Genomic DNA, 18,646 nt, shown 5'->3' on the forward strand with positions numbered 1-18,646 from the left:
CTGATCCTAAATACCTGAGGAACTACTGAATAGCATCCAACAATCTACTTAAATATACCCGAGGCAAGAAAAATCCTCTCTTGTACCAAGTGTATCAGACATTGCCAATCACATGGGAAATAGACTGTAATTTTGGAATAAAGGCTAAATAACTTTGGAATGCCTGGATGATAGTCAACTTTTTGTCTAACAGTATTTCCTCTGTGTGGTGCTGGAATCATTAGAAATGTTGCTGATCTGAGTCAGTAACCTCACCTTTTTTTCTTTTGCTCATACAGCCTTGGGGAATGGAGATGATTTACCGTGAAATCACACTTCCTATGCTTTCCATTAAAAGTTTTGTGGTGGAAACCCCAGGGGGCAGGAAGACCTACAAGCAGTGGAGTAAGGTTACCTTTGATGTGAAGGAGTTTAATTATATTGATTATTTGAATAGTAACTCTTTACTGGACATCTAACACTTGAACAACAAATAGAAAAGATGTTAAATTCACTGTTCACTTAACATGGCCAGTACTTTGCATCTGTCTGAGAAATGTCAGCACACAATCGGAGCAGGTATCACTGTTTGTTCTCACAGCAACATTCCGTAGGGTATGTGAAAGTATGTGCATTGTATAGTTTTGTATTTTGGTACTGTGCTCTTGGAATGTCTTTATATCCATCAGCATTAAATGATGAAATCCTGCAAAGAATGTAAAATTTCAGTGAGAACTAAGGCACCTAACAAATAATTGAAAGCTTTTGGCTTCCATCACTAGAGCAGTAATAGTTGCATCTTCATCTCTGTGAAAGCTAATTATGTGCTTAAAACACAGCGCTTTGTGGAAAGCAGTCAACATTTGAAGCTTGATAAAGCCAGTGTTGCTACAGTTGTATTTTAATTCCAGCTTTTTAATGGTTGTCTGTTTTTAAATAGTAATACTTGTTTCAGTGGGTAGAATCTTCAAGTGTTCATTTAACATTTGTGTACATGCTGAGCTAATTGACAAAATGCCAGGGATATCTTGGTTTTGCAACTGAGTGTGAGATCAGGAAGGTAGCCAAGCTATAGCTTGGCATCTTGCCAGTTTGCCACAGCTAGCCATGGCAAATAATGCATACCTTATGGGAACACCAATAGTACTTCTGTATTCTCAGCATTGAAGTGCTTTGTTTTTGGTCCATTAGTGGGGTCCTGCAGTACTTGAAGTGTCTGTTTGGTTCTCCGAATGGCGGTCAAACAGGAGCAAAATATATTGCATGAGTGAAATCAGATTTATAAAATTATGAAATTGTATTTTAGAGGGGACTGGTTTAAAAGGGTAAGACCCAATATAATGGATTTAAATTGCAAGAAAGAATATTTCAACTAAGAACTTCCTGACAATAAGAGTTCTTCATAATGGATGATTACATAGCGTGATGGAGTCTCATTTCCCGGAGGTTTTAAGCAAAGGTTGGATGGCCATCTGCCAGTGATGCTTTAATTGTGCATTTCCTGCTCCATTGGAGGACTGGACTTCACAAGCCCTGGGGTCTCTACCAGCTCTGCAAGTCCATGATTTGTTTGATCTTATGGGGTGGAAGATACTCATGCTATACAATATCCTGGGCATCTCGTGTCAATCTGTATTAATTTCCCCAAGCTGAATTTGTAGGGACTGTAATGATTTGTATTGTTTTGCTATACCATAATTGGACTGGTAGATGTAGTTTTCATTTTCTTATTATGCACACTGCCCAGAGTAGTATTTTTCACTAACTGGGCAGTATAAACATCCAATAAATGAATAAAATATTATAGAAATCTAGACAATAACGATTTTTGCATCTTAAATCAAATTTTGTTACCATTATGTAAGTAAATGCTACTCTGTAAATAAAAGACATGTTATAATTCATACTATGCTGACTCATCACTGACATTTCCTCCACATACCCAATCCTTTAAGCTGATCTTCTAAAACCCTTTTGTTTGTTACAGAAGCACCACAATAGAATTAAAATAATGCAATATAAAAGTAGGCAATAGCCTGTATATAAACACATGTAAAATACAAACTGGTTTATAAAAAGGAAACTATAATGCTTAGATAAGTATGTCAAGTAATGTCCACCCAATAACAGGCAATATTAAGGGCATCTGGGGCAGCTAAGATCAAATCTTCTATAATCTATAGTACATGTTGAGAGGTAGGGAAAAATCGATATAGATGTGACACTGTTTTTCTCTCCCAAATGTGCATCACTTGCACTTTACTCTTTATCACAGCAGTGTTGTCACACTTATTTTAAACCAAGTATGAACAAAAATGAACTAGGATAACACTAAAGTCACAAAGAGTATTTACTGATTTAATGATGCTTTTATTTTTACAGGATACAAATTTTTAAAGTTTTCAACAAGAATTAAAGTGCATAATTTTACAGTATTCCAGCTCCCACCTTTATGAATCAAATATACATATGTTACAGAAATATTTACAAATATCTGCAAATATTTTACAATCTGTACACAATAATAGAAACCTAACTACTTCCACAATCTTTAATGCTGAATTCTAATTTTTTTTTTACATTTTGCAATCTATTTGTGGCAAAGCAAAGAAAAAGAGTACAGCCTTAGAAAAGAACATTACCATTTTTACAACTAAGACCCCCCCATTCAACTGCCAAGTGAAAACATGAAAAACACTTCATGTTGTTCTGATGGCCCGACCCAGCTGCTATTGACAAATGATTCAAAACATATCATCCCATACCTTTCAAGTGTATGTGGCATTGTAAAGGCCATTGTGCAATTGAATTAACTGAGCTTTTTTGCTGATTTATCCCATGTACTCTTTAAAGATCTCTCCCCACCAGCTTCTTGAGAACAGGAGGTGGTAAGCTTCCGTATACTTTTAGGTAGAATACTAAGGGCATTTTGCATGTATTCCAGTAAAGGGGGGGCGGAATGTGCTTTTCCCTACAAAGGATTAGAAAGTTTGTTCTCATAGGAGAGATTGAAGAAATGCACTGCCTTTCCTTAATTATTTTCTGACAGGTATTTTACACATCTGACAGCATAACTCCACAGTTAAGAGGATTATCATTAAATATTGGACAAAAATATTTTTAAAGAAACAGCTAATCTACTCAATCAATTTTCTAGGGGAAAAACAAATATACATTCTCTTTCAGAAAAGACAGAACAAGTCAGATGAGCACTGCTAACCAGCAGCACTTAATGTGTAGGTTTCCCTTTAATGAATACAGTACACATAATGGGCATGTACTAATTAGAATTCAAATGATTGCACTGTACTTTGATTCTCAAGTACAGTTCAGATGAACCCATCCCAGAAATAAAAGGTGCAGATTAAATGTCTGACACTTAACATGTTTCCCTGAAAATGAGACAGGGTCTTATATCAATTTTTGCTCAAAAAAACCACATTAGGGCTTATTTTCAGGGGATGTTTTATTTTACGGTCATGTCATCTTCTGGTTGCTGCACAATGGTGAAGGACGGCGTTTCACTTAACTAGGGCTTATTTTTGGGGTAATGTTTATATAACGAGCATCCTGAAAAATCATACTAGGGTTTATTTTAAGGTTAGGTCTTATTTTCGGGGAAACAGGGTAATCTGATATAGTATTCTTTTGCTCAATCAAACTGTTTGAATGTTTTGATCCCTAAAGCTTTTTGTTCAATACAAATTGGAGAAAGAAAGCTGTAAAGAGAGTCAGAATTCCTATTTTATTATCAATGAGAACATTTAGTTTGCATTGCTGAGTTGCCCTACCAAAAAGAGAGAAACAAAACATAAGGGATGAAATCAAATATATTTCTTCTCTATTCTAAAATGTAGGATTTGGATTAATTTTTTTTGGGGGGGGGGAAGATAACCTATTAGAAATAAAAATAATTTGCATTATTTGTGCTTAACAACTGATCATCTCTTTTCCTATTTAATTTTGCCAGTATGTTTTACATGAATAAAAACAAGGAAGTAATCACCATGGTTTCTCTGTGTTCGTCAGTGAAGGCACACTGTGAAACACATGCTAGAATCTTAATTCTAAATACCTCACATTAGTTAAAAGTAAGTTCCATTCCTTTCCCTATGACTAAGTCTGTATCCAAAGCCATATTTATCTTATGCAAGTATTACACCAGGGCAAACAGACCCACAGTAATTGGGAGCTGAACTAGGATCACCAATTTCAGGCCTGTGAAGGGCTTCTCTGGAGAATTATTAAGAAGCATTCAGTAGAAAACATATGATGGAGCAACATGGAAAGCACCCTTTTGGATTCTTGCATGAATTAGACTGCTTCTAATTAAAGAGTTCCCACTTCAATTACAGGTCATGCACAAAGCCTCCCAAGCCTACATGCATTGAAGTTACATTTAAACAATGAGGAATCAAGGGCAATAAGCATTTAGTATGTATCACTCTGTAATACATAGTGATGAACTCTTTTGAGCCTGAGTGCCCACGCTGCAATACAAAACCATGACCATCCCTAAGAGTTCCATTCCTCCGGCCACACAACCTCCAGTGCCTGCTCAGGACACTCCCTGCTCCACCTCCAGCTGCAATCCTTAAAGGCGCAGGTAGCAGGAGCCAGGTGTTCCCATGCCTGGCGTCTGGGTGTGTGTTCGTGTGTTTGTGATGGCAGCAGCCATTGCTGTCTTGGTTCTCCTGAGCTTTCCAAGAGCTTTTCCTGAAAGCTGGGATCAGAGGACAGGTAAGTATTTCTCGATGGTGACTTATGGCTCGTGTGCCCACAAAGAGGGCTCTGCATGCCAGCTGTGGCACGCGTGCCATAAATTAGCCATCGCTGCTCTATAACATAAACATATGCTACTGCTCAAGCACATCCACTCATTTCTCTTTTTAACTAGATGAGAAATCTCATGGAAATTGTCATATTCGGAAAAAAGGACATAAACATACTGCAATTAAAGCTGAAAAGATTAATTGAGAAATCAAAGTGGGGACTTTTAAAATTAGTGTCAGTCTGTTGCTGCAGCTGCAGCCACCATTGTTTCCTTATGCTGGCCTAACTCATGCAAGAGGGTTTTGTTTAATAAATATGTGGTTTCATCTCCCACATGAACATATATAGAGCAGTTAAAAATCTGAAAATATGCTCCAAGGAGGTATGATTCATTCTGGTGCATTGACAGGCATCTGCACACCATCCAAACATACAAGCCAGAATCTCCTTGGTGCTGGTATAACATCTGCATAACCCGTTGCAGCTAATTATGGCTGATTGACACATTGCTGGGGGAGGTGATGTCTCAATCACTCCTCTAACTACGTGGTCAAGGTGCTCTCTAGCACCCTATTAATTAACAATTAGTCGAGGCAAGTCATTCAAACTTTATACAAACACCAACAGGATTCTGACCATGGGAAAATGAATGCACGTTGCTACTTCATGTATTATGGGATAAACATAAGTACTATTAATAATGAATAGTATTCAACATGCATATACTTCTTTCTAGTGCAGTTTGAAATTATCCACAGCACATCTTAGCATACCAAGGGTGTGGAACATTTTGCCCTTTGGACAAAACTCCTGTAATCATCTATGCTGGTCAGGACTACCGAAGTTGCAGTTTACAGCTCTTAGAGAGCCAAAGGTTCTATCACCCCTTTGCCAAATAACAGTTGGATAAAATGTGTTGTGCACTCATGGAACCATTACTGTAAATCCAGCAGCTGATTTGCTTTCTTTTCCAATAACAGTAAGCCTCATTTATGCAGAAAAAGCTTCAATCTCAACTTTTTACATGCCACAATGCATGCATAAAGGCCCTAGGCTTCTTCACACCATTCTATTGGCAGGTCAGTTCTGGGTGCCCAAGTCTTTATGCATGTAGTACCTGTCGGGTGGTAAGGATATATAAAAAGCAAACACAAAAATAAGGAGTTGCCAGTTGTCCCTCCTTTCACAATTTGTCTGGCAGCAATTTCACTATTGATTCGCTTCTTAGTCTTGTATGTCTCCATCCTTCAAGCAATATGTTCACCTTTTAGCAAATTCACTTAGAAATGTAATCCCTATCATTTAAAATGGCAGTTAATTCATCTCTTTTAAAGAACAAATCCAAAAAACACCACCACCAAAATATTTTTTAAAAATGCTGCACAAAATTTCTGGGAAGAAGATGGAGGAAGCTTTATGAAGCCAAGAACCTACACCATACATACGGTAACTACCTTGTGTCGCAGACCAGCAGAAATAGTCCCCCCCCAAAAAATTAATCTGGTATACCTGACAAGAATGTGACTCCATGGTGACTCTTCTTTTTTTCAACATTTCTATACCGCATTACACTTATTTGTCAACGCACCACTTTATGATTATGTGGAATGCACAGTGGAGAAACCCATTTCTTTTCCCCCCTTCAGAAGGAATAATTATTTAGTGATGCTCTAGAACTACTAACAGCCTTTGGCATTAGCACAATGAATCTTGGTTCAGCCACAGAGACAAACAACTGCAAAAGAAAAAGGCCACCCTACACACACACACACACACACACACACACACACATATACAAAACCTATGATCATGAAAATGCTTAATGCTCTCAGTACCACTTAAGTTAGAACTAGGCTTTAAGTACAAGGGTAAAAAAATAAATAAATCACAAGAGCTATCAAAATGGCACTGCACTGTAGACTTGTTTCATAATTCAAGACACATACATCCAGCAACAACAGAATCATAGAAACAGTAGAACACTTTCTCAAAATGATAATTCATTTGGTATCTCTGTACTTAACTGAACTACTTTAAACTTTTCAGCCTCTGAAGCTTTTTCCAATAAGCCTGATGCAAACAAAGTTACATCTCCCATTTAAAGTAATGGAACTTAAATTTACTTACATTTGGCATAATTATAGCTGGAATTCTGTTGCACAATTTTATTTTATGCATCTTGGACAACATCATGGACTATAGCCATTCAGGTGAAATTAGAAGTTTACTATCCCACCCTCAGGTTCCAGGTATCCCTAGGGACCCCCTTCATCCCAGAGAAGGAGAAGCCTCTGAGACTCAAGAAACTGGGGGGAAGGAGGTATTTTAATTCCTCAAATCACCACTGTGGGTCCTGGCCCCACTGCTGGTAGCAGCCCCAGTAATTTCTGGAGCTTAAAAAGTCTACCAACCATAACGGCAATGCTTCATACGCCTTAAACACCAAAGTAAATAATACAATGTTCTTCTGAACTGGCACAGGTATTTTTTTTAAGTCACTGTGTAAGTAGTGATGTCTTGGAACAGTTGTTTTAAGACTTTAAGTGGTTGAAATGTTCCATGGAGAAGTAATAGCTCCATGTTAAATACTGTTAGTAAACTGAGACACAGCTTCAGCAATGTAAAGTTGATCCCAAGGTCACCCCCAGTAATGACTCACTGTCATTAAATTTAATTCATTCAAATCTGGACTTCTCTTCAACCAGCATCTGAAGCTACCTTTTAAAAAAGATCCCCATTCCTCGATTAAGGGAATACCCTCCATTATCCCCTTAAAACAATTAAGAGGGAAAGATAAGGACTACAATGGAGCATAAAGTCCTCAGGTTAGCTCTCAGGTGCTAACCATGACTCAGTTAGCATTTCATCTGTACCATCCAAACATAATTACAATGACTGTTCATCACAAAAACAAACCTGCAAAACACTAGAGAACATTAAACTTGAGGGAACTTCACAATTAAAAAGCACCAACTAGAATTTGGAGAAACATCCAAATACAATTCACAAAAACTGGATAGCCATCGTAACATCAAATAATACATCTAGGCATTCTACTTAAAATAGGTTTTTCTTAAACTTTGTATAACTTGTGGTGAAAAGATAAGGTGATGAAAATTTGAAAAGAACTACTGGATTTCATAGTCCTAAATTCCATTACTAGTCCCACTAAAGGAGAGCCACTGGATCAACATGACTTGCTTAAGTGCTGATTGAACAAATTCATATTTATTTAACAAGTACTCTGGAGTCGGGGCTAAAGTTTTAGACCATAGTTGTTTAGGAAGTGTTCTACTTTGTTTGAAACGCCTTTTGAAAACAGAAGTTCCTTGCCTTTATGTTCTTTAAGTGAACAATATTGGTGAAAAGGAAAAGCATATTGGGATTAAGTTTAGAAAAAATATCTGTTTCCCCTCTTCACTGAGGCAATTACTTCAACTAATTTCAAAATGTACATATACAACAAATTATTGAATTTTCATTCCAACTGAACCAGTCAAACATAGACTTATTTTAAAGAAAATAAAATTACAGTACTTCTTCAGTTAGAAGGCCAAGCCTAAACACTAAATCCAATATCACAAGTTAATAATGTTCTGCTTAAAATAAAGGTAAGTTTTGGGAATGTTGACAACATTCTAGTTCTGTTATTAGTATGTGTGATGGGAGAAATCAGCTTAAAGGATGGTAATTTTTCCCCTCCTTCCGAAAAATCCTTTGGGAATAAATAAAGCATAGCTCAAAAAATGTAGGAGACAGGATAAGATAAGGAAATCAGATTACATCTCCTTTTACTTTATATTAATTCGAGTAGCCACTAGTTGTGCTTTATGTAAGAGGGTAGGGAATCCAGTCATATGACACAGACCATTGATACTGAGGGAACTTACTTCAATGCAAGTGTGCTTCAAATACTTTTTATCTAAATATTAAGTGCTAGATAGGTGCTATTTTTAATTATAATAATTATTAAAAAGAATCCCTTCACTCTCCCTCCACATCTGCAGTTTAGAAGTGACAATATTAAGTGTCTCTGACCCTATCCCTTTGTGCTTGATGACCACCACCACCCGTCCCCTACCCTTCTTAGTACTCTCACAGGCATGAAATGTTGTCCATTCCATTTCAAGCAATATGTAGCATCACTGATCTTTGTGACTTCCACATGGCCCCTGCTCTCTCATAGCAAGGCCCCCCAATGAAGCTAAATGGTGGTAGTGATAGCAATAAATATGGACAGCTTTAAAAGTGGATTGGACAAATTCATGGAAGACAAGGCCATCTATCATACTAGTTATGGTGGCAATATATTACTTCCAGTTTCAGAGACAGTATGCCTGTCAATATCAACTGCAGGGAAACATAAGGGGAAGGGCAAGATTGTTCTCATGTCCTATTTGAGGGCTTTCTCTAAGCATCTGACTGGCCACTGTGCAAACCAGAATGCAGAGAGGCTTTTGATCTTATCCAGTTGGACTTTTACATTCTTTAAGGTAGTCAGTTGTGCAATTATATAGAATCCTACCCTGTAGAATCTGATTCCTCCTGTATTGAGCTACTGACATACTGAAACCTATCTGGAAGGCATTGGGTAAATAGTAATGTTACAGTCACTAATGGTAACATGAAAGAGTGCTTTGCACAATTACTGCTTAGCAAAAATGAGAGCAAGACTAAATACAGTAATTATCTTTAAAATGGAACATGGAATATCTGCACAGGTCTCCAAATTAACTTTTAATAATAATATTTTCATTTAATATCTCTGTAACAGAGAATAATTGAACTAGTTTTATTTTCTGTCAGGATTCATCTACATTGGCCCTTTTGAAGTGGGCTGGTACGGTCTAAATAGGGTCACTTATATGTCAATTGATGCAATCCTCATATTCAAATGGCATACGGACCTTAATCAACTCTATTAAGTCCAGCTCCTTCTGCTGTCAACTTCCAGTATTGTGAAATGGCTTGATAAGCAAATCATTTCGGGATGCTGTCAGGGGAGAGGCACGGGAAGTGAATTTCTTTTTAACCCTACTAGACTACTGCTGATGCACTGCATCACTCAGATTAAATTTTAAGCAAATATTTTATTTGTTTTGTCTGAAGTGCTGATCGAGAAACTGACCACAGCCCAAACTGCATTACCTCCACCGAGGAGCAGCAGAAAAGTTCAGTTTGCCAATATCCTTACTAAGCCACATGATACTGGAAATTTACAGCAGAAGGAGCCTTGACAGCTTAAGGCTTGCATCTTGGTCCATTCTCAGGGATCACATGTGCTAGAAATGAACCAAACTAGAGCAAGCCTATCCACACTAAAAAAAAGAGAAGCCCCTGACAGCAGCTCAGAAACCTGCTGGTAGGGATGCTCTGTGGAAGGACTGATTTGCTCTAGCAATTACAACATCTGATCACTGGGAAAAAGAACAAACATGTCCCTGCAGCACACCAAACAGTGGGACAAAAGCCCGTCTGATTGAGTCCTCGGATAAATGTTGTTCACTTGTATTTCTAACTGCAAAATCATTAGTTACTGCAGATATATCAATCTCACAATGTGAGATAAATTTGAATATTTACTCACAATATATTTGTTACTATGGCTTATATCCAACTGCTATTGCCAACTAGAATAGATGCTCCTGAATCAATGGAATTTACATAAATTGCTGATTTGCCACTCAACAACTGATTCAATGGGTCTACTCTAGATGGGACCAACAACTGGATTTAGGCCATTAAGTCTGATTAATAATTAGCTCAATACTGCAACAGGTGACAGGGTGTGCAAGCTTATGCATGTATTCTCAGATGCAAGTCCCACTGAACTAAGTGATACAGACCATCAGTTAAATGAATACAGGATTGCAGCATAAGGTGAATATCTCTAAAGAATAAAGAAACAGTCAGAAATTACACTCCAGTATTCATGTATATATTAAATGATACAGTGTTCAACTGTCTTTGCAGATAGTTGGTACAGTCATATCATAATAATCAGCGGCAGATTTATCACTTAGTTTGAAGGTGTGGGTCACACAATGCAGCCAACACACTGCTGCAACATCTGTATGGTTTTGGAAGGGTTATATAAGCTCTATTCAGGCATCATATTAAATCATGCTTTATTCTAACCAAATCTGAAGATTCAAAAATAGTCTGAACTTCTACACATGCAGGCAAATCCTGGTTTAGAAATGCATGTCAGCTCTATTCTACACCTTATTTGGCACTCCACCTTCTCATTAGCTGAAATCCTGTTGCTTAGCATAGTAAATCACAACTAGAGCAGGCACACTGAATCAGTGGGAATTTGGGGATTCAACCCTTCCATAAGTTACACTAATTCAATGGGCCTACTCTAGTTACAACTTAGTGCACTAATAAATAGGATTTCAGTCAATGTAATGGGTTCTGGAGAAAGAGCAATGGTTTTTAACATGAATTGTCATTTTGAGACACCATGTCTAACTATTCAGAAAGCATGGTTTGACTGTGTATTTGCTAACCAATTGCAAACCATAGTTTAGTCTATTCAGATATTATATAATTAAACTTAAAATGATTTGTTTGTGATATTTGAAATGAAGCACAATGTTAAGGTCTGGGTGCTAGTGACCATCTATAAAGGCAAAATACATGATCATAACTGATCATTTAAGACCAAGTTATTAATTAGTGAAGCACTTGTAATATTAAAAAGGTAGCACCACCTTCCAAGGTAACAGGCATGGGATTAAGAAGAGGAATTATTATGCTTTTCCAAACACAGCTAGAACTGACATGCCCATTACATGCCATTTGAATTACTTCTACCTTTTAAAGCTCTATATTACTGTATAAAAATATCAGTACTATTAGATATAATCAAGTCATTAGCTGTTTTTAATTTAGAATCCCCTGTTAAATTTTTAAGAGGATGCATGCTTAATTTTAAAATAAATCATAAGCTGTCATGAACAATATGAAATAAAAAATATCCAAATTAAGTATAGTACATTTTCCTTCTAATTGCATACCCTACAACTTGCTGTATTTGCTATCTAATGTGTTTTAAAACAGAAAAGAACATTTTCTTAAATAGGTAATTTCAAATGTTAGACATTCTGACCTCAAACACAAGCTGAAAGAATCTATGTATAAGTCAGTATAAATATTCGCAGTATTTGTATTCAATAAACCAACCTGTCCTTACATTCTACTAAACATTTATTTTGGCAATAGGAGGTATATCTTTTAAACACACAGCTATGAATCCTAGAAGAAACCAAGATATACCAATACTAAGAACATTATGAAAACCTCCATTTCTTCCCCAACAGCATTGATGTCATATAATGAGATTTTCTCAGAAAGTGGTATAGTACAGGAACACTGGTAACTTTTTGATAAAGACATTCATGTAATAAAAAGGAAGTATAGAATGGCTCTGTACGTTACTTTTATTGACATAACATAAATATAAGAAAAAAGTTCTCTTTAAAAAGATGAACATGTTTTTCTTTTCCAACATAAAGTGCTATGGAAAATGGTAGAGTTAGAAAAGCTGGCTTTTTGTTGTTTTCAAAAGTAGTGTCAACTCGAGTTTGACTGGGGAAAAACTATATCCTACAGACTTATCAAGCTTCACATTCTGATTTTGCAGAACTGCCATGCTGATCCTCCAAATTCATCTGCAGATCATTTGGGCAGTCTGGTGTTTCACCTTTGACAGCCAAATGGATGACTTTCAACCACTTCTGCTTCAGGTCCTCATTGTCTGCAGCAAAGCTGTGCACAGACTTAGACTGAGTCAACTTGAAACTGTGTGGAAGGTCAGCGCTTCTTGGAGTGTCATCCACTGTGTAGCCCAACAATGGAATAGTAGCCAGTGCTTTTACATCCTAAGTAAACAGAAACAATAACCTAAACAAAAGTTCTGGATCTGGTGGAAAGCACATGCGACACATTTCTTAATGGATTGGAGAACTTGCTTTATTGAACACCGTATAACTATAAAGCTCAGTGAAGGTCAGGTGAAAAACAAAAATGGACAGTTTCAGTTACCATTACCAGCAGACAGGTGTTAGATAAGAAAAAAGGTTTATACAGTGGTGCCTCACAAGATGAATGCCTCGCGGGACGAAAAACTCGCAAGACTAATGGTTTTGGCGATGGGGTTGATGACTCACAAGACGAATGTTCCTATGGCTGTGCTTCGCAAGACGAATGTTTTCCGTTTTGACGAATTTTTCACAAGACGACATTAACTGCGGAACGAATTAAATTCGTCTTGCGAGGCACCACTGTACTGTGGTCATCCATAGAAAAATGGAAATTTTGGGGATCATACACTTAAACATGGGACAAGAAAATACAAACCTTTTTTGTATGCTGGTGAAGGGGAAGAAGAGGAAATGAGGCACACAGCATAAATGACAGTTAACAAAACTGCAAACAGAAATGATGCTATCTCACTTCCCATTTATGCTAAGCAGCAGGGAGGGGGTTTGCTAAGGATATTTGTCTTTCATATACACCAACATACCTGTGGTGCACCATACATATACAGTACAAGGGCTTCCTGCTTAGGAATCACACACCAAGCCTTTTGCCATGTTTTGGACTTTTCCAAATATTGGAGAAAACTACATATTACACTGTTTCCAGATACTTCTGCTGATTCAATCTGTAAGGACAAAAGAGGAATGTTTTCTTTCATTTAAAGTAAGCTAGAACATTACTTCTGAGAAATGACTGATTTAAGACCAATCTATCACAGCAAATGTCAGATTAGGCTAAGAAAACAAAGGGAACATGCAGTAAGAGAGAAATCACCACCCTCCTTATTGAAACACTGCTTCTTTGTTTATCAAAATAACATGGTGTGGAAGCAATTATATAGCAGGCACTCCTGGAAGGCAAAAGATTGTCACAAAGATTGCAAGAAAAAAGTTGCTGCAGCATCGTAAGGAGTCTAACCTCAGCAGCGGCTAAAAGGATCTGAGGGACTCTTTGATGGGCGGAGCATGCGCTGCAAATGTCCTACTAAACACACATCTTAAAACTCTAGAAAGTCCCGAGGAATCCTGCACAGGTGCAGATTAACCCATTCATGTGCAGTCATAGAAACCACGAAGAACTGGATGTAATTAGATGGAAACTGGTGAGCAAAACTGTGACAAACTGCTAAAGGAAGTCACAAATAGGCCCACTGAATCAGTGAGGATTTAGTGAGTCAATATTTATGTAAGTTTGTTTAATTCAAAAGTTGCAATTTACTAGCTGAAATTTCCTTTCAAGCTGCATCCACTTGGGGACTTCTATACATTGGGCAACATTCAGATGCAGTGGGCTGCCACATGCCTCCCAGTTTTCTGCAAGTTGCCATGAACATTTAACAGAAAGCATTTCACGCTGGCATGCATGTGGCTTGCAATTTTACACAGCTACCACCACGTGGTCATTCAGTGCAAACTGTTTTTCTGATTTCATCCAAACGGATATAGGAGAGATGAACAACTTTGGTTCATGGAGATTCCCTACCCAAACCTAATTCTCTTCTATTGCCTGGGAAAAAGAACCCCTATGTTTATTTCTAATAAGCAGAGAATGGAAATAACAGGGAAATCCAATGATAGAAAAAGGCATCTTTTCTCCAGTACTGGCACTGGCTGCCTTTCCAAACATCTGCTTTGCCTGCTCTGCATCCTTCCTGATTGAAGAAGACAAAGGGGGTGGGGGTGGGAATTCTGCTTCCTGAGTGGGTTCTGTTGCCTCAAAGAAGATTCTTTGGGAACCTCTCCCCACTTCACCCAAAAACTAGGAAAATGCAGGTTCGGTGAAGCACCAAGGTACCAGCTGGAGCTTTTCTGGACAGTGCCTCAATTGGGAACCTGCCATGGTTCCCAAAAGCATCTCCACATGAAGAGAAACTACATGGAGAATGAAACCAAGGTGCTACTTGGAGAAATTCCAGATGGTTAGGACCCTGATGGTACCAGTGGTATGGTCTATTTCAACAGTACATGTTTGGCCTTATCCCGTGACATCATCTGCCCGTGGAGGATTCTGAAGGGGAAAATCTGCCCCCTCCTCCCAACAAAGTTTCTCCACCCCTACAACAGAGTACAGTTTCAGAGCATGTTCAAAAGTTGTGAATATTCATTCTATGAAAGCATTCCTCAAAGACAAAATTCTAAGAAACAAAGACGTATTTCTAAGAAACAAAGACATATTTCTAAGAAAAAAATAGCATAACATGCACAAGACACTAAAATAATTAGTTTACAAACATACCTCCAAGATTCCTCTCTTTTTCTTTTCTTCACTATCTGTGCACCCTGTTATAATGTGGTAGCAGTCTTTACAAACTTTGTTCAATTTATTGCTATCATATTCAAGATGAGCTTTATAATCAGAACACTTCCAGCAAACCACCTTAAGAGGAAAGAGAAAGATTTTAAAGGAGCATTATATTCTTTCCCCACACTTTCATTTTCAGTGGTGAGATTTTGTAAAATGAATATCTCTTAATATTTTCTAGATCAGGGAAGCTGCAAACAATGAAAAATGAAAGTTATCCATTCTTGTTATAAGGCAGGTTTTTCCACCCTTCAGTCCTGTCACTCGTAAACCAATTCTGCCCAAAACAATGTAATATTGGTAAAAATGTTAGCTGGCAAACTCCTCCTATTCCACTTTTAACCAGCATGTGAGGAACTCCTCTTCCCTAGTGGAATTAATACTGTAATCCAAAAGTCATTTTCTCTCTCCTGCGGATTGGTGGGTGGGTAGATGATGGGAGATAGAATGAAAGAGATGTAATACTCACTAGATATATAACACTACACCAGGCCAGAAGTGGGAGATGGAAATTTTGCTTGGCAAAAAGCATGCCACACATTAAGATCTAGGGCAGAGGTGGGGAATCTTTGCCCTGTACCTTTGATGAACCCCAGTTTTAAAGACTCTGGGACTTTTACTCCAAAACATCCAGAGCAGGGGTCGTCAACCCCCAGTCCGTGGCCCAGTGCTGGTCCATGGGCTTGCCAGAACTGGGACGTGGATACGGATCTCCACCCCCTGCATGCACGCACGGTGGGTGTGTCATGCCTATGCTGTGGGGTGTCGCGGCGCAGTGGGCATGTCACGCTTGTGCGGTGGGCATGTGGCACCCACGGTAGGTGTGTCACGCTCGTGTGTGTGTGTGTGTGTGTGTGTGTGTGTGTGTGTGTGTGTCATGCCCACGGTGGGCTTGTCACGCTCACGCGGGGGCGTGTCACACCTGTGGTAGGCGTGTCGTGCTCATAGGGGGTATGTTGCACTCACAGATGGTGTGTCATGCTCGTGAGGGAGGCATGTCATACTCGAGCGTGACACGCCCACTGTGCTCACGCAGGGGTGCCCCCACCTTCCCCACACATGGAGCTCGCTCCTCCCCAACCGGACCACGGCCCCAAAAAGGTTGGGGACCGCTGATCTAGAGCACCAAAGATTCTGTACCCTTAATTTAGGAAACATGCTTCTGCCTGAACAGAAACACACACCATTTTCATCTGCTAATCTGGCCTGAGAACTATCCAAGGCATGACGTACAAGCATTCTGAATACATATATTGCTAAAAAAAGAACTGGAACACTTATAATGTACAAGAAAATAAAATCCTTTCAATTTATGACTAAAGTCAATTTCAAAAACAGCAGATATCTTATTCCCAGTGCTCTGAATTATAACTCTGTATTGAGCAAAGCCATACAAAACTGTAACTCATTGCTCTGAGACCAAGAAATCGCCTGCTACGTTCAAGGCAAATTGTAATTAGCTGAATGTGCCCTAGCTTATTGGCTGTAGAATCAGATACTACAGACAGCTTCAAGTAAGGCAAATTTTAGTTCAGGAGCATATTGTCATCAAATCAGTAAGCTGAGACCCATATGAACTAAAGCATATTGTATGTTACTAAGGAAACATTTTTTATGAACAAATGCTGTGAATATTTATCCTATGAAAGCATTCCTCAAATACACATTTTGTATTTTCCACAAGGGGGCTCAGTTTTGCTTCATACAGTGAAGCTCCTACCCAGTTTTGATGTGTTGCTATGACAAGCTTCAGCTGCAGCAAAACAGCATTTAGAAAACACCAGATGGAGTTTCTCAAAAGGTTTTTGGCTGCTTTTGCCTCTGGTTAACCAGCTAGCAGATGCTGCTTTGTGCTTACATGCCCACATGCTCGGCAATGATGCCTCCTCCTTGTCAGTGCATTGAAGGGCTCTTTGCATTTCATGCACATGGTCACTTCATTGTCTCGAATCCATCTTGGTGCTCTCTTCCCAAGTTCAGCTGTCTGAAGAGGAGGAGAAGAGGACACATTGTGGGGTATGATTAGTACAGAGAACAACCACTTTCTTCCATTAGAAAAGCAGCAGCACAACACAGGCTGTTCTACAACCTAAATGACATATTTTGACCTTACATTAAATGAAATTGATGGCTGCATGATGAACACCCCAGTTTGCCTACATGTAAATACAGCAGAATTGTCCCTTGATAGCTCTGGTAGCAGCAACCAATGAAGTCAAATCCAGCAGGGCAAATCCAGATCATGATGTGTAGCCACAGGATAAATTGTATTAAATGTTACTTGGCAGGGGGATGTTAGCTGTTTGGGGTGATGCTTTTGCATCTACCTCAGTCTACAACTGCAGCAGGATCCAAGACAAAACAGAACTACTGGAAAGACTACTACAGAGGCTGGATTCAATGACCCATAGGGTCTCTTCCAGCTCTGCAGTTCTAAGATTTTATATTATATTATATTATATTATATTATATTATATTATATTATATTATATTATATTATATTATATTATATTATATTATATTATATTATAATTGTTCGTTTCTGCAAAATATAAAAGTGTGCTGCTGTAAAATGAATTAGAATTACAACAGAGGTCAGCATATTGATGGAACAAAAGAATTAACCAGAAGAGTAGCTAACGTCTGTTACAGTAACCAGTACTGTAGTACATTCTAAATCTGAATTCATTCTAAATCTGAGGTTGTGCTTTCATTCTTACTCGCTTGTCCCAAGTGGGGCAGCTGAGAACTCTGATCTTGAGAGAGGCCCAACCATCCTGATGATTTTTATTAATTGGGTTTTTTTTGTTGCATTTTTAAGTTCATAATGCTTATAACTGATTTATAATGCTTAGTGTATTCTTTCATATTATGTTACCATTATTTAAATCTACTATTGTCACTTATTGTCCTATTTTCTGTTGTGAACCGCCCAGAGTGGCCTTTGTAGCCAGATGGGCGGTATAGAAAACAAACAAACAAACAAACAAACAATTCCTCTACTATAGAAGTTTCCGCCCTGGGGTTCCCAGGTGTTCTTGGACAGCAACTCCCAGGAGTGTTCACCACTAGCTGTGCTTGCCAGCATTTCTGGGAGTTGCAGCCCAAGAACATTTGGGGACCTAAGGTTGGGAAGCACTGCTCTAGAAACATAACATTATTATATTTGCTGGAATAACACTAGAATCTTTGCACAGTAGATGCTTATGTCTCTCTGTGCAGTCATTGCATGCTCCCTTTTCCAAGCCTTATGGTTAAATCCACTGTTAGTCCTGAAATGAACGTTGGAAACCATCCGATAACTATGACTTCTTGTTAGATATTGCACATACACAGACAGGGTACAGACTGCTCAATCAGGTGCACCAAATCACTGATTATAAGAGAGAAGCAAAAAAGCTGAAATGAACTGATCTACCCGTGTCACTCTTGCGAGCCAGGAGGTGAGGCTGAGGAGCCTGATGCCGAGGGAGGCCCGGAAGGAGAAGACAAGAAATCGGGCCTTCTCGGCGGTGGCTCCTCGCCTCTGGAACAACTTACCTCCTGT

At 38.5% G+C, this 18,646-nt stretch overlaps 2 protein-coding genes across 12 annotated transcripts in view; one reads left to right on the plus strand and one right to left on the minus strand.

Annotated features, from left to right (window-relative positions):
* The window catches only part of DHX58 (DExH-box helicase 58), an 18,836-nt gene extending 16,010 nt beyond the window's left edge, over positions 1–2,826 (plus strand). For both annotated transcript variants that reach the window (XM_020792197.3, XM_072999936.2), the window contains exon 13: positions 279–2,826. In XM_020792197.3, coding sequence (XP_020647856.3) covers positions 279–458 — 180 coding nt within the window. In that variant the 3' untranslated portion in view covers positions 459–2,826. The remainder of the gene's footprint in view (positions 1–278) is intronic.
* Positions 2,329–18,646, minus strand: part of FGD4 (FYVE, RhoGEF and PH domain containing 4) — a 133,683-nt gene continuing 117,365 nt past the window's right edge. For 9 of the 10 annotated variants that reach the window (XM_020792215.3, XM_078376265.1, XM_072999929.2 and 6 more), the window contains 4 exons: positions 16,958–17,083; positions 15,034–15,174; positions 13,283–13,423; positions 2,329–12,638 (listed from right to left, as the gene is read on the minus strand). In XM_020792215.3, coding sequence (XP_020647874.3) covers positions 12,375–12,638; positions 13,283–13,423; positions 15,034–15,174; positions 16,958–17,083 — 672 coding nt within the window. In that variant the 3' untranslated portion in view covers positions 2,329–12,374. Of the gene's footprint in view, positions 12,639–13,282; positions 13,424–15,033; positions 15,175–16,819; positions 17,084–18,646 lie in introns of all 10 variants that reach the window. The other variant, XR_013536745.1, reaches the window with a different exon arrangement.

This window comes from Pogona vitticeps, chromosome 5 (genome assembly GCF_051106095.1).
Source record: "Pogona vitticeps strain Pit_001003342236 chromosome 5, PviZW2.1, whole genome shotgun sequence".
In the NCBI taxonomy this organism is placed as follows: domain Eukaryota; kingdom Metazoa; phylum Chordata; class Lepidosauria; order Squamata; family Agamidae; genus Pogona; species Pogona vitticeps.